The following is a 14,088-nucleotide window of genomic DNA, read 5'->3' as shown; positions in this document are numbered from 1 at the left end:
AGCTCTTAACCCAACCCATATCTGTTTCTACTCAGCTCTTAACCCAACCCATATCTGTTTCTACTCAGCTCTTAACCCAACCCATATCTGTTTCTACTCAGCTCTTAACCCAACCCATATCTGTTTCTACTCAGCTCTTAACCCAACCCATATCTGTTTCTACTCAGCTCTTAACCCAACCCATATCTGTTTCTACTCAGCTCTTAACCCAACCCATATCTGTTTCTACTCAGCTCTTAACCCAACCCATATCTGTTTCTACTCAGCTCTTAACCCAACCCATATCTGTTTCTACTCAGCTCTTAACCCAACCCAGATCTGTTTCTACTCAGCTCTTAACCCAACCCATATCTGTTTCTACTCAGCTCTTAACCCAACCCATATCTGTTTCTACTCAGCTCTTAACCCAACCCATATCTGTTTCTACTCAGCTCTTAACCCAACACATATCTGTTTCTACTCAGCTCTTAACCCAACCCATATCTGTTTCTACTCAGCTCTTAACCCAACCCATATCTGTTTCTACTCAGCTCTTAACCCAACCCATATCTGTTTCTACTCAGCTCTTAACCCAACCCATATCTGTTTCTACTCAGCTCTTAACCCAACCCATATCTGTTTCTACTCAGCTCTTAACCCAACCCATATCTGTTTCTACTCAGCTCTTAACCCAACCCAGATCTGTTTCTACTCAGCTCTTAACCCAACCCATATCTGTTTCTACTCAGCTCTTAACCCAACCCATATCTGTTTCTACTCAGCTCTTAACCCAACCCATATCTGTTTCTACTCAGCTCTTAACCCAACCCATATCTGTTTCTACTCAGCTCTTAACCCAACCCATATCTGTTTCTACTCAGCTCTTAACCCAACCCAGATCTGTTTCTACTCAGCTCTTAACCCAACCCAGATCTGTTTCTACTCAGCTCTTAACCCAACCCAGATCTGTTTCTACTCAGCTCTTTACCCAACCCAGATCTGTTTCTACTCAGCTCTTTAGGACAATGGGCTGCCACACAGCCTCAGACTGAACTAACTGTCGGCTACATACACAGTGGCTCCAAGAAAGTGTCTCCTTTTCAAGACAAGCCATGATAGATAGACTTGAACCAAGTTACACAGTAATAAACACACATTAGCCCATGAACATTTCTATTAGTTTGGCACTGAAAACGAAACATTTCCTAACATTTGTTAGCAAATAACAAGAGTTTTGTTTACAACTGAACGTTACAACAGCACGTTAGTCAAAAGGGCAAATCTTACCAGAGACTCCACGACAAGACCGAGGCCAAGAGAAATGCCAAAGTCGTGCAATCCGTTCTCTGCACTATTCACCTGTGCAGACTATGGCGTCATTGTAACCTTTTTAACCTTCGCGAAATTCAGATGAAATGCAGGATTATATAGATTAGTTGGTGACGTCCTATAATCATAAGAAAAAAATGATAAAAACCGGGCATATTGAACTGAAAAGTTGGTTTAGCAGCCTCTTATGGTGGTGGTATGCGGTATGCTATGCTGCAGGCAGAGGTCATTTCTCAATCTTGGCTGCCATCTAGTGGGCAAATACAGTCGGTGTCAAATCAGCGCCATTGGTCAGAATACAGTATAGAGTTGACTGGATTTACAGATAATACAAGCATGGCTTTCCCCATAAAAATAAAAAGGTGAAATAATAGAAATGTTGAACTATTCTATTGGAGAATTATCTTTGAATTGCAATTGAAGGGTTACAGGCTTAACCATCATACAAACATGTATATTTCATGGATCTAACCGTTGGAGAAATTGTGCATCTTTATCAGATTCTTGGAATAGGTAGAAATGCTCTCTAGTCATTGGCACACATTCTTATCTTGTGAACCACTCAAACTTTAAAATATATACCTAATCTAATCATACAATTTCCCCAATTCCTCCAAAATTCCAACCGATCACAGGCTAACATGGCATAATAGATTGAAGTTCCATGTAATAACTTTGTTTCTGAGCAGGTTTACATTCTAATAACATTTTCTGACAAAAACAAATAAACAATCATTAGGAACTCCATTTACTGTTGAGTTAGAACAGTGGAATACACACTTCACCAGTTCTAAATCTGGTTGTGCCGCAGCAGGTTTTGTCCTGTTAAATCGGTCATTGAAAGTCCCGAGTGGCGCAGCGGTTCTCAGTGCGAACAGCGTCATCACAGATCCTGGTTTGATTCCAGGCTGTATCACAACCGGCCGTGATTGAGAGTCCCATAGGACGGCGCACAATTGGCCCAGCGTCGTCCGGGTGTGGCCGTGGTAGGCTGTTATTGTAAATAAGAATTTGTTCTTAACTAACTTGCCTAGTTACATAAAAGTATTTTAAAAAACTGACAGTCATTCAAATTAGCCATGTCAGCGAGCAATTTTTAGATTGGTAAATTAGTCTAGCCAGCTATCTGAATTTGTAGTACTCATGGCCGACTGGGTGTGATTTCTTCCACTTCCACATGAAAGCATGTATTTCTCCCACAATGTCTGAAAGCACGTAAACAATCAACCTGAAAGCAGAAGCAGGTCATGGCCAAACACACATGTACACACGTAAGCATGCACACCGTACACACACACAGGCTAATATTTGAGTAACCTAACTATAAAGATTAACGAGGCTAAACGGCAAAATACACTCACACATTTAAATTGGGCCATTCGTCTCAAAATGTAAATGTATTCTTTAGAAGACTTTATTTGTATTTTTTTTAATAGCCCTGGGATATGAGCTGATCGCCTTCCGAAGTTTACATTTAAAATGGTTAGGGTAAGGTTAGGATTTAGGGTTGGAACGTCCCAAAGATCTCGTATTTCACTGGTCGCTGCCTGAGCTCCACCGGCTCATCGCTCAGTGATGTGCGCAGGCGCCGTTGGGAGGTAATGGCCGTGTTCGAGAGGATCATAATCGCAAGGTATCATGGGTAAATTTTGACTGAATGATCTACAATTAGTAGTGAGTCATTATTTATGATGGAACGTGATTTGTAGATAGTTCAATCCGCAGTCGCCTGCAGTCATTTGATGCTCTCGAATACGGCCAATACTTGCCAATAAGATCCATGTTGTTGTGTTTCCACTAGATAGCACAGCCACAAAGTTATGTCGTAAAAATGTATGAAAACAAAAATGAGAATTTTGGTCTTCATTCAAGGTTAGGGTTAGGCATACTGTTCGCAGCGTGGTTAAAGTTACGGTTAAGGTCAAGTTTAAAATAACATTTTAAGAAGATAAATTGTAGAAATAGGCGGGGTTTATGAGTTTGTAGCTGGGGTAACTAGTGACGACCGTGTTGTCATAATCACCATCCGTACCTGAGTGGGTGCAGGGTGATTCTCCTATTGTACAGAATAGGATAGGGGGAACCATGGCATACTTGCGAGGCGCCCCATCTAATATCCAACGCACAGAGAATATGAATTCTGCGCGATTTTTGTGCTGAGCCAAGATCCTATATTTTTAAAACACAAAACCAGGACCTCGGATTATTTCTACACGCACCATTTTGATCGAAGAGGTCCATGATGGAGCACATCCGAACGCCAAAGGTAAACCAACCCTATATTTTAATTTCCATCCTATTCTTTGACTTGAGTTAATCCTGTTCCTAAATGAAACCGCATTTCAGTTGCGTCTTCTAAAGATGTGACAATGTTGCTGATTCGTGCCATCCCCTTTCTCATGTATCCAACACATTCAGGGTTCCTGAAAATATAATAATTATACTCTCCGCAATGTATTTTCCTGGTTAAACCGTTGCAAAAATGAACACTCAAAAACATAGCTCATATGATGGCATGCCTGTAAATCTTGACATTAGAATTTGCACAATCCGTTTCATTCTTGTCCTGGCTTCTTGATGTTTATTCTAGTCTGCCGCGGGCATGTCTCCGCTGTGGATTCTAGCATAAAGGCAATAGGCCTCAATAAGGACACATTGTTACAGAATCCTGCGGTAGGTTACTTCTATTAAACAGTTATAACATTCCAGAATCTCAGACATTCATATCTACAACGACAACATGTGTAAACATTGAGTTCTATAATAACCTTGTTTTTATGAGAAGATATGCCTCCACCAATACAGTCAATCACACACATTCAGTACATTGTAGCCTATAGATATGATTACATTCCGTTTTGACCCCATTTATACTCGTGTGTGTGTGTGTGTGTGTGTGTGTTTGTGTCTGTGGCCCTATAGGTGGAGAATGTCCGCCTGATTGACCGTACGGCCCCTAGGAAAGCCATGGTGGGGACGCTGTACCTCTCCGCCACACACACCATCTTTGTGGAGAACAACCCAGAGACACGCAGAGAGACTTGGGTAGGAGCTAGGAAGTGATACCAGTTGTTTCAACAGACCCCATTCTGACACGAGACCTATCACAAGTCGTCTGGTCTGACACTGTTCTGACACAACTCCCCCTATCTACCCTGTGTGTGGCTTCCTTCCTGCCTTCTCAGAAAGATAGTATTGATTTGCTCCGGCACTTTGGAGACTCACCTCATGTCAATGGACCTCATCCAATACATTTCCTCTTTAATGGATATCTCCTTCATACACATGATGTGAGATTTGTCGGTGTATTTAGGCCTTCTGAAGTGAACAGGAGTGGAACCCTTTTCTCAGGGGCGGATTCCAGAACAGGCACAGATGGTTGGGGCCCCCCTGGAGGTCGTGGGCCCCCAGATAGCATATGATAGCAACATTTGTTAAATTACAGGAAATCAGCTTTAAAATCTTCTAAATTGTCTCTCAGCCTCAGTGAAAAAATGTGTAGAATAGCAGGAAATTAGCTTTAAAACTAAAAAACTAATTCTCAGCCTCATAATGTGAACAAAAGCATGATTAGCTATAAAATAGCACATTTTCTTCCCAGCCCCATACCAACAAAGTGTAGAAATGCAGGAAATTGGCTTTAAAACTGCAATGTGTTCTCTTATCCCCATAAAAACTATAGTTTAGTAAAAATGTAATTTGTCAGTTATTAAATGCATTGCTTATCATAACACTAAACTAATACTTATGTAGTAATGTCTGCTGTCCATTATTGACAGACGACTGCTGCGGTTGAGTAATCTGAGTGAAACGCTTTTTTTTAAGTTTAAAAAAAGTTGCCTACCCTTCCACTTCCAGAATTGTTATATTTTCAACTTAGCAATAGATGTGACAGCCGGCCCCCTTTACCATTGGCCCTAACCCTTCGATATTTGCATATCTGAGGGATCTGGATAGGTATCAGCAGTATAGTGGTAGAGCTTCCACCATATTGCCATCCCCTTACAGATCTGCAAACGTCAAAGGGTTAGTTGTTGCCAAGGAGAGGGGAGCGAATTGGGACCGTCTGTGAGAGTTCTGGGTTGTCATTGACAGGTGCTCCACAGCATGGTGGCCAGTGTGGAGCGGCCGCCAACCACCCCTTCAGGAAGCCACCTGGTTGTCCACACTAAGAACTTCCAGGTGGTTCAGCTGCTCATCCCCCAGGAGAGGGACGCCATGGATGTCCAGGCCTCGCTGGCACGCCTCTCTCGCCCAGGTGGGTCCTGTTCAGTAGGGACACAACTCTTTGAACTGGAATGGAACAAGGAGGTACTGCCAGGAATATACCACCTGGCCACTGCTGGTTTGCCTCTGAAGTTAAGCAGTGTTGGTCCTGGATGGGAGACCAGATGGTGCTAGAAGTTGTATTGGAGGGCCAGTAGGAGGCACTTTTTCCTCTGGTAAAAAAAAAAAAAATATATATATATATATATGGTAGGAGGCACTTTTTCCTCTGGTAAAAAATAATAAAATATATATATATATACACAGTAGGAGGCACTTTTTCCTCTGGTAAAAAATAATTTAAAAAAATATACATAGTAGGAGGCACTGTATTGTGTTATCATACGATAAGTCATATTGTGTCGTGGTTACATGAATCTGAATCATTTATTGTGTAGTCGTTAAATGAATCTGAATCATTTATTGTGTAGTCGTTAAATGAATCTGAATTATTTATTGTGTAGTGGTTAAATTAATCTGAATCATTTATTGTGTAGTGGTTAAATGAATCTGAATCATCGTATGATCCTTTGATAGACTGCTGTATTGTTTCTCTGTTGTCCACAAGAGATTTACTGTGAGCTCTACTGCTCGTCCTTCAATACGATCCCAAAATGATTTTAGCTGATTTTAACATGATTAATGATCAAATATGATCATTTGTTTCTATCTGTTTTGCCCAGAGAAATATAGCGAGCTCTACTGCTTGTCCATCAATCCCAACGCTAACAAGGAGGAGAGGGAGGAGTCCTGGAGTTTCCTAGACCTGCAGGCGGACTACAGACGCATGGGCGTGCCCAACAACCTCTGGGTCAGCACGCCAGCCAACAGCGAGTACAGGGTTAGTAGTATTACAGTCCTCTTCTGGTTTTAACCACTATAGTCCTAATCAGATGGTTAGTACAGGGTTAGTACAGTCCTCCTCTGATTTTAACCACTATAGTCCTAATCAGATGGTCAGTACAGGGTTAGTACAGTCCTCCTCTGATTTTAACCACTATAGTCCTAATCAGATATTGAGTACAGGGTTAGTACAGTCCTCTGTTGATTTTTCTGGTTTTGATAGAGTATTGAGTTAGTTATAGTCCTGATCTGATGTTGAGTACTGGGGTTGTTCAGTCTGGGTCTGATATTGAGTATTGGGTTAGTAGCAGGGGTTGGAACTGAAATAATTTTCCAATCGTTTCGTTCTGAACAGAATAGAAAAAAAATAGTTTCATTCCACTGTTCTGGCCAGCAAAATAACGTTCTCAACCGGTTCCAAGCCAAACAAAGAACCAGTTTATATCGTTCCTTTGTGTTCCTTTTTTAACCTGTGAAATCAACAGTTTTTAACAGTTAGCTCATAAAATTACTTCGCCAATCAGTGGAACTTTGAATGTTCTTTGAGCTAGCTAGCTAACAAGCTTGTGTGTGCAGTGCGGCACCAGAATTATAAACATCTTACTATGTTGCAGTTAATAAATCCAATGTGACACGTGATAACTAGCCTTAAATTATCAGCATTGAAAAAAGTTCATCCATTCTTCTCTAGCCAATTAAAAATCTATCTCCCCATCTTCTGAATCAAGCTTGCAACGTCAATACAGTAGCCTATGCTTTTGTAGGGTGGAGTTAGCCAAACAAGCACACGCACAGGCAAAGATTTTCAGTTTGCAGGCAGACACTGGACTACGTTTGAGTGACAGAGTAAGGGCTTTACATAGGCGTTTTGTTGTGGGACTAGAAAGAGAAAAAAAATGCCTGGAAACGTAAAATAACGTTATTAACCGGTTCTGTTCCGGAACAGTTGGGTTCATTTTTGTTCTAGGTTCCGTTTCTGTTCCTTGACATTTTTTGCTATTTTTATGTTTTCTGTTCTGTGAACCGGTTCCAACCACTGGTTAGTAGTATAGTCCTCCTCTTCTAAAGACTTTCTGTCTCTGCCTGCAGGTGTGTGATACGTACCCATCAGAGCTGTTTGTGCCAAAGTCGGCCACACCTCCAGTCATCGTGGGGAGCTCTAAGTTCCGGAGCCGAGGGCGTTTACCTGTCCTGACGTACTTCCACCAGGATACCCTAGTGAGTGGATGGGGCATACTATCTGGGTCAATGGTGTGGGTTGACTCTGGAGAACAGTTGTTTTATGTTTGTTTCGTTTAGGTGATTCGTCATGTTTAATTCTTATACCTGAACCAGTCACGGGTCGGAATATTGTGTTTTCTGTTTAAAAATGTCAAATGACTTTCATGACTGTTTAAATGTGGGCTTTCGCTTGGCATGCCAAGACACACGCAGGATACTAGCACTGTATGAGTAGTGTTAAAATCTGAGCTGGATGTCATCACCAGTCACTTCAGCCTCTGACCCCTTCTTCTCCCAGGCTGCTATCTGCCGCTGTAGTCAGCCCCTGTCCGGCTTCAGCGCTCGCTCCCAGGAGGATGAACAAATGCTGGAGGCCATCATGAAGTCCAATCCGGGCAGCGACTACATCTACGTGGTGGACACCAGGCCAAAGGTCAGAGGTCACCATAGATAGACCCCGGGGTCAGGAAGTGTTGATATACTGTAACCTATAGGTCAAGAGCGTTGGGCCAATAACCGAAAGGCCACTGGTGCGAATCCACGAGCCAACTAGGTGAAAAGTCTGTTGATGTGCCCTTGAGCGAGACACTTAACCCTAATGGCTCCTGTAAGTCGCTCTGGATAAGAGCGTCTGTTAATAAACTAAAATGTAACATGTAATGATGTCGTCAACAGTACGTATTTGACTGTATTGTGTTATAATGATGATCATCTCTCTCCAGTTGAATGCGATGGCCAACCGGGCGGCTGGAAAAGGCTATGAGAACGAGGACCACTATGCCAACATCAAACTGCAGTTCATCGGCATCGAGAACATCCACGTGATGAGGAACAGCCAGCAGAAGATCAGTGACGGTAATGAGTTCCTCTTTCCCTTCCAACCAAGGCCGACGTTCTACTGAACGTCAGTCAGTATTCCTACTCAGTTCACGCACATAGTTGTCAGGTTCATGCATTCCTTTAGGTTGGCTTGTGAATGTCCCACATTGTATGTGTGTATGAATGACATGACCTCTCTTCCTGTGTTGACCCTATAGTGGGTGAGCTCAAGACTCCCTCCATGGGCGACTTCCTGTGGGGGCTGGAGAGCTCCGGTTGGCTGAAGCACATCAAAGCCGTGCTGGACGCAGGCGTCTTCATCGCCAAGGTGATACACACTGGGAAGGGCGCGCGAGCACACACACACACACAATGGGTATAAATTTCAATAATGTCATACTGTGATGTGTGTGTAGGCGGTTGCGGAGGAGGGTATCAGTGTGGTGGTCCACTGTTCGGACGGTTGGGACAGGACGGCCCAGGCCTGCTCTGTAGCCAGTGTTCTCCTGGAGCCTTACTACAGGACTATGAAGGGACTCATGGTAAGGCTTTAGCATCCGTTCATCACACACTATCTAGAGTCTACGTCATGGCACGTACAGACCCTCTTCTACTGTGATCCAATCCAGAGATCTAGTTAGCACACGTGGGGCCAGTTGTCCGGACCGTGGCGTCTCCATGAAGTATGTGCTTTAGTCCAGGACATCGTCTTGGTCTGGGAAACTGGCCCGTCGGGTGAAAGAAAGACTTCATCTCTTCTTCCTGTCTTTTATCTTTTAGCTGCTAATCGAGAGGGACTGGGTGTCGTTCGGTCACAAGTTTTCACACAGGTCAGTCCGTCCCACACGTTTGTCTAAGAACCCAACTCCTAACTCTACCGTTTGGTAGAATGAAGATCCCTGCAGTGCCATGCATTTTACCTTCTCAAGTAGAGTCCTTCATCAGAACGAGAAGTGCATTTGTCACAGACAACATACGGCATGTCCGACCTACGAACCGTGTCCGCCGCCAGCGCTTTCAGATCCTCTCGCCACGTGTTCCCGCCATGTGTGCTGCGCTCAGGTCAGATCATAACCCCTGTGAAATTCAGCTGCTTTAGCAGCGACTATCCGTCTCGGGTTTCAGTTAGGATTGGTGAAGTAGAGTTATTCTACATCTTTGATGTGTTCCACTCCAGTCTGTGCATGTTCTCTTATCAGCTGAAGTCATTGGCTAGATTAAAAAGGCACCTGACCTTGATACAGTTGCCAAGAGGCATTACTGTTTAACCAGTGGGGTATAAAATTGCCATGACAACGCCCCAGGATGACCTATTGTTCTGTGGTGGAAATTCAACACCAGGGACACCTAAAGCCAGTCTTAAAATGAATCACTCTTTATTATCAGCAAGCTGGAGAGGTTACAACAAACTCTGCACACCGTACAGGTCTATTAGAAGCTCTGCTGGGGCTGTCCCAGCAGTTGTCTAATAAACGGCAAAACACAGACAAGTTGTATTTGCATGATTTAGCATAATTAATTCATCACTACCAGTGATTGAGCTGAGCAATACCTCAGCTCAGCTGTGACTGAGCAATACCTCACGAGGCTCTCTGTCTCTGCGATACCTCGGTTGTTCCCATAGCAATATTCTGGGCATACTGCTAAGTTGAGGAACAGTGATAGTGAGGATTCCTCCATACACGATCAGTCAGTCACATGCATGAACCTTTCTAATTAGTTATTAGAAAGTAGCATTGAGTCGATACATAACACTTCCCTCACAGTTCTTTAAATCTGCTTAAAAGGAGCAATCAACAGTTAAAAAATGTAAGCTTATTTTTCTCCAACGTTTGTAAACAAAGAAAACGTAAACAAACACTATGTAGCCTCCAAACATGGTTAAAACTATAATTTTGTTATCAAGGACGGTCATTCCTCGCATCCATAGCTCTGTCTATGAATTTGAGAGGGGTAACATCCCTCAGCTTTTCACCAAACCAGAGGCAGGGAGACCACTTTGTTATTGTTTCTACTGCTGATTGCCACTTTAAACCCCTTATGAAAGTGTTTTAAGCCGCAGTCTTCCCTTCTCTGCAGGTACAACCATCTGGAAGGTGATCCTAAGGAGGTGTCCCCGGTGATAGACCAGTTCCTGGAGTGTGTGTGGCAGCTGTCAGAGCAGTTCCCCTGTGCCTTTGAGTTCAACGAGCGCTTCCTGGTTCAGCTGCACAGACACGTCTACTCCTGCCAGTACGGCAACTTCCTGGGCAACAGCCAGAAGGAGAGGAGGGACATGGGGTGAGACTGAGGGCGCCAATGTGACGGAGGTAGTTCAGTGAACCGTGCTTGTGTTACACGAATAACCTTGCCTGAGGCGTAAATACTTGTGTTAGCTCAGCGGGCTAACAACCTTGTGGTTCATAAGGCCGCTACAATCCCATTCCATGCAGGTCTCTGCCTTTCTTACAGCAAGCTCTTCTGTACTGTAACCCCTCTCATGTATCACATCTGGTGTGGTTTTCTCCAACGTTGGTCAGGTTGCGTGAGAGGACTCACTCCCTGTGGCCCCAGCTGTGGAAGGACAGGGCACAGTACGCCAACCCCTTGTACAGGGCTGACCACACCCAGACTCAGGGGATGCTACGGCCAAACACCACCCCCTACTGCTTCAAGTGAGTTACTGCACCCTCTCAGTAGACTCACTGGGAAAACGAGTGAAAAAGCTAGGACTGGGACACTGAATGGTTTTTATTTACTTTGTGTCTTTGGGTACATCTGAGACGAAGGGTTGTGGGTTAAAACCCATCAGATGGAAGCCTGTTGTAGAAAGCACTTTACTTTGTAGTACAGTTTAGATCCGGAGGGTTTGTTCAATAGTTGTATTACGGTTTAGATCCAGAGTGTTTGTTCAATAGTTGTAGTACAGTGTATCTTGTCTCCAAGGATGTGGAAGGGCATGTATAACCGTATGGAGAAGAGCTCTCCCCCACGCCAGACGCCCACCGACTTACTGACAGCCGTCAGGGAGGAGACTCAGCAGCTGGAGGAGGAGCTGACCAATCACCAGGAGGTAGCACCGGGAGGGACGGCCCAACCGGGCACCAAACAAGGCATACAGACACGCTCGCGTAACGCTCCCAATGAACGCTGCTCTTTAAGGCCAATTTACAAGTTTATCAATATATCATTATGAATTACTATTAACTAGTTTATTCTGTTTTAACAACTATATCGTTGGGTTTTTACAGGGGAGGGGGCAAACACCATCAAGCCAAAGAAAATGTGTCTCAGAGGGGCGTTCAACAGGAGGGTTTCTGTTACATGTACAGTAGTCTGCTAGTAGTCTATAGACATAGTGATTCATTCATATTCTATCCCAGACTTACCAGTAACACTTGTCTATTCATTTTTTCATCTGTCCATCTTCCAGAGGATTGCAATCCTGACAAAAGCGGATCAAACTAAGGGTAATGCGGGTCAGAGGAAGATCAACAAAGTGTGTGACAAAGAATGCAGGCCAGGCGGACTGGCTCCTCCCACTGGAGATGGCCCCTTCACTAGCCCCCCTCAGGGCTATTCTCCCTCCCAGGGGGGGCCCCCGGGCTCGGCTATGACCCTGCCCTTGGGGCCCCCCAAGGGTCCTGGCCCTGACTCCGACGACCTCTCCTCGGCTTGCAGCGACATGGAATCGGGCGTGGCCGACCTCAGCAGCCACTCCTCCAGCGGCGACGACAACAAGGACCCCGACGAGGCCGTCTACTGCACGGCCTGAGCGAAAATGGCGATCAATGAGGGGCTTGTCGGAGGGGGGGTTGCCTTGTTGACGAAGGCACTTTGCATTGACAATTGAATATCACAGAGGTCTCTGTTTTGACGGGGCCAATTGGACTGGATTTTACTTGTGATTCTTTTGTTTTGTTTTGTGTGTAGTTAGTATCGGTGCACAACGTGAGCACCTGCCGGGTATTGTGGTAACACTGGGCAGCCGTAGTGGATGTTTGAACCCCATACTAGTGTAAAATGTGAACAAAAATATTCCAGGACCAAACGTTTACAGCAAAGGCAAAATACTGGTGTGTGCAAGATTTTGTCTTACGCTATTATGTTGAGTTACAATGTACTACTGTACAACATTTTAAAACAGGAAAAAAACTAAATGTACATTTGTTTGTACTTTCCTTCAGACCAATGCATTACATCGGTCGCACCAAGTAGGACTACCCCTCCGAAATCTATTTGTCCCTTCTGAAGTCTGAACAAGCATAGAGGCTACAATGTTTCCCAGTGGTATATCATGGTCGTGATCAGGAGGCAAAAAAAAATTCTGAAAACTATTAAACGTTTCACTACGTTCTGTACTTATGAACACGACCCAGATAACACTGTCAAACACGGCACATGTTCTTGGTACATTTTTCACCACCCAGTCTAGTTATGTTTACTGTCTCGTTCCAATAACCTGCCTTCTCACACAAATGAAGAAACACCGCACTTCTCAACTAGCCTGGATGAACAGAAATGTCTGCGTTGCCATGACTAGGCTTTTATTTGGTCTTGAAATGAAGTGAACGTGCTGCTTATTAGTAATGAATGGAGAGACATACTCTTTCCTTTGGAAAGCCCATTTAACTGCGGTAACCTTTTCAGATGGTTATTCCCATTGCTGTGTATATTTAACTGTGTATACGAGTGCAGTCACTAGCGCTGTAGTATGAACACTTAGGACACATTAGAAACGTTCCAATATCAACACCAGCGCACCACTTAGAATGCATCGGCCAACACATTGGTTCAATCTGAATGGGATGTGGGTGTGGATTATTGGAACTCAAATCTCTTTGTGATAGGTAGCATTAGCTAGCCTGTGTGCCATTCTGTTTCTGTCCTCTTGCCAACGGCCTACAGAAGGGTTAGCTGACAACAGCACGAAAAGATGTGTGTGTGCGCTTCAAAGGGGCAGGAAGCCGTGTGTTATGGTTCTGGATGGACAGATCACTAGCAACAATGACAAACTGCCATGTGGGGGGGATCACAGGTGGCTCGTTTCATCTTGTTCTTGATACCATGTCTTGTTTTGATCTATGCTAATTTGGCTAACATTTGCTAGGTAGCTAACCAACAACTGTAACAATGTATTTGAGAGACAAATACTCATTGTGGAACTTTGTTTTCAATAAACATTGGAGACTAAATATAGTTTACATGTTGTCAACAATCTAAGCCAACCACGTCCGTTTTGCCCCATAGTTGCGCACGTGTCGGTTTTGTTGCTAAACAACCAACCCGTCTATGGAATGGTCATGGCTTGACAATGAGCAATGGAGTTGGTAAGAGCACAAACAGATCTGGGACCAGGTTAAGTATTAAACTGTTGAGAAACCACTTGTATGGTCAACCTGGGAAAACAACATGGCTGAATCAAATGGATCTCCTTTCCACTGTCGTATTTAGTGTTTACTGTATACGTTGTTGTCAATGACCTGAAATAAACTATTCACTGTCAAAGGGAAATTACATGTGATGTGCTGGTTTAAAACACATTTTACAGAACGGGATAGAGTGTACATGAGGTTATGAACATGACTGTGCATTTCAGTCACACTAAAATGCAGTACACACACAGGTCAGATGTTAATGTTAGAAAAAAAG

General features: G+C 43.9%; 1 protein-coding gene across 2 annotated transcripts; it reads left to right on the top strand.

The window, feature by feature from the left end:
* Positions 1 to 2,922: 2,922 nt before the first annotated feature.
* mtmr7b (myotubularin related protein 7b) lies at positions 2,923 to 13,950 on the top strand. 2 transcript variants are annotated; one of them, XM_020470711.2, is made up of 14 exons: positions 2,923 to 3,574; positions 4,231 to 4,353; positions 5,404 to 5,566; positions 6,258 to 6,415; positions 7,507 to 7,635; positions 7,937 to 8,071; positions 8,361 to 8,493; positions 8,676 to 8,785; positions 8,874 to 8,999; positions 9,238 to 9,287; positions 10,537 to 10,737; positions 10,977 to 11,111; positions 11,383 to 11,509; positions 11,870 to 13,950. In XM_020470711.2, exons 1-14 carry the CDS (start codon positions 3,548 to 3,550, stop codon positions 12,209 to 12,211), a joined length of 1,959 nt encoding a protein of 652 aa, XP_020326300.2. In that variant the 5' UTR covers positions 2,923 to 3,547; the 3' UTR covers positions 12,212 to 13,950. The 2 variants fall into 2 exon arrangements, with proteins under 2 accessions (XP_020326300.2, XP_020326301.2); XM_020470712.2 differs by having other exon boundaries at positions 2,926 to 3,574; positions 11,383 to 11,549.
* Positions 13,951 to 14,088: the final 138 nt, after the last annotated feature.

The sequence above is a fragment of the Oncorhynchus kisutch genome, unplaced genomic scaffold (genome assembly GCF_002021735.2).
Source record: "Oncorhynchus kisutch isolate 150728-3 unplaced genomic scaffold, Okis_V2 Okis07a-Okis12b_hom, whole genome shotgun sequence".
NCBI lineage: Eukaryota > Metazoa > Chordata > Actinopteri > Salmoniformes > Salmonidae > Oncorhynchus > Oncorhynchus kisutch.
This window is presented reverse-complemented; position numbering and strand designations above follow the sequence as displayed.

Excerpts from the sequence above, each read along its gene's own strand:
- mtmr7b (XM_020470711.2), top strand. The coding sequence starts at position 3,548 with ATGATGGAGCACATCCGAACGCCAAAG. Across the intron at positions 8,494-8,675 it reads CCAGCAGAAGATCAGTGACG|TGGGTGAGCTCAAGACTCCC; the intron begins GTAATGAGTTCC and ends TTGACCCTATAG. Across the intron at positions 11,112-11,382 it reads ACCACCCCCTACTGCTTCAA|GATGTGGAAGGGCATGTATA; the intron begins GTGAGTTACTGC and ends CTTGTCTCCAAG.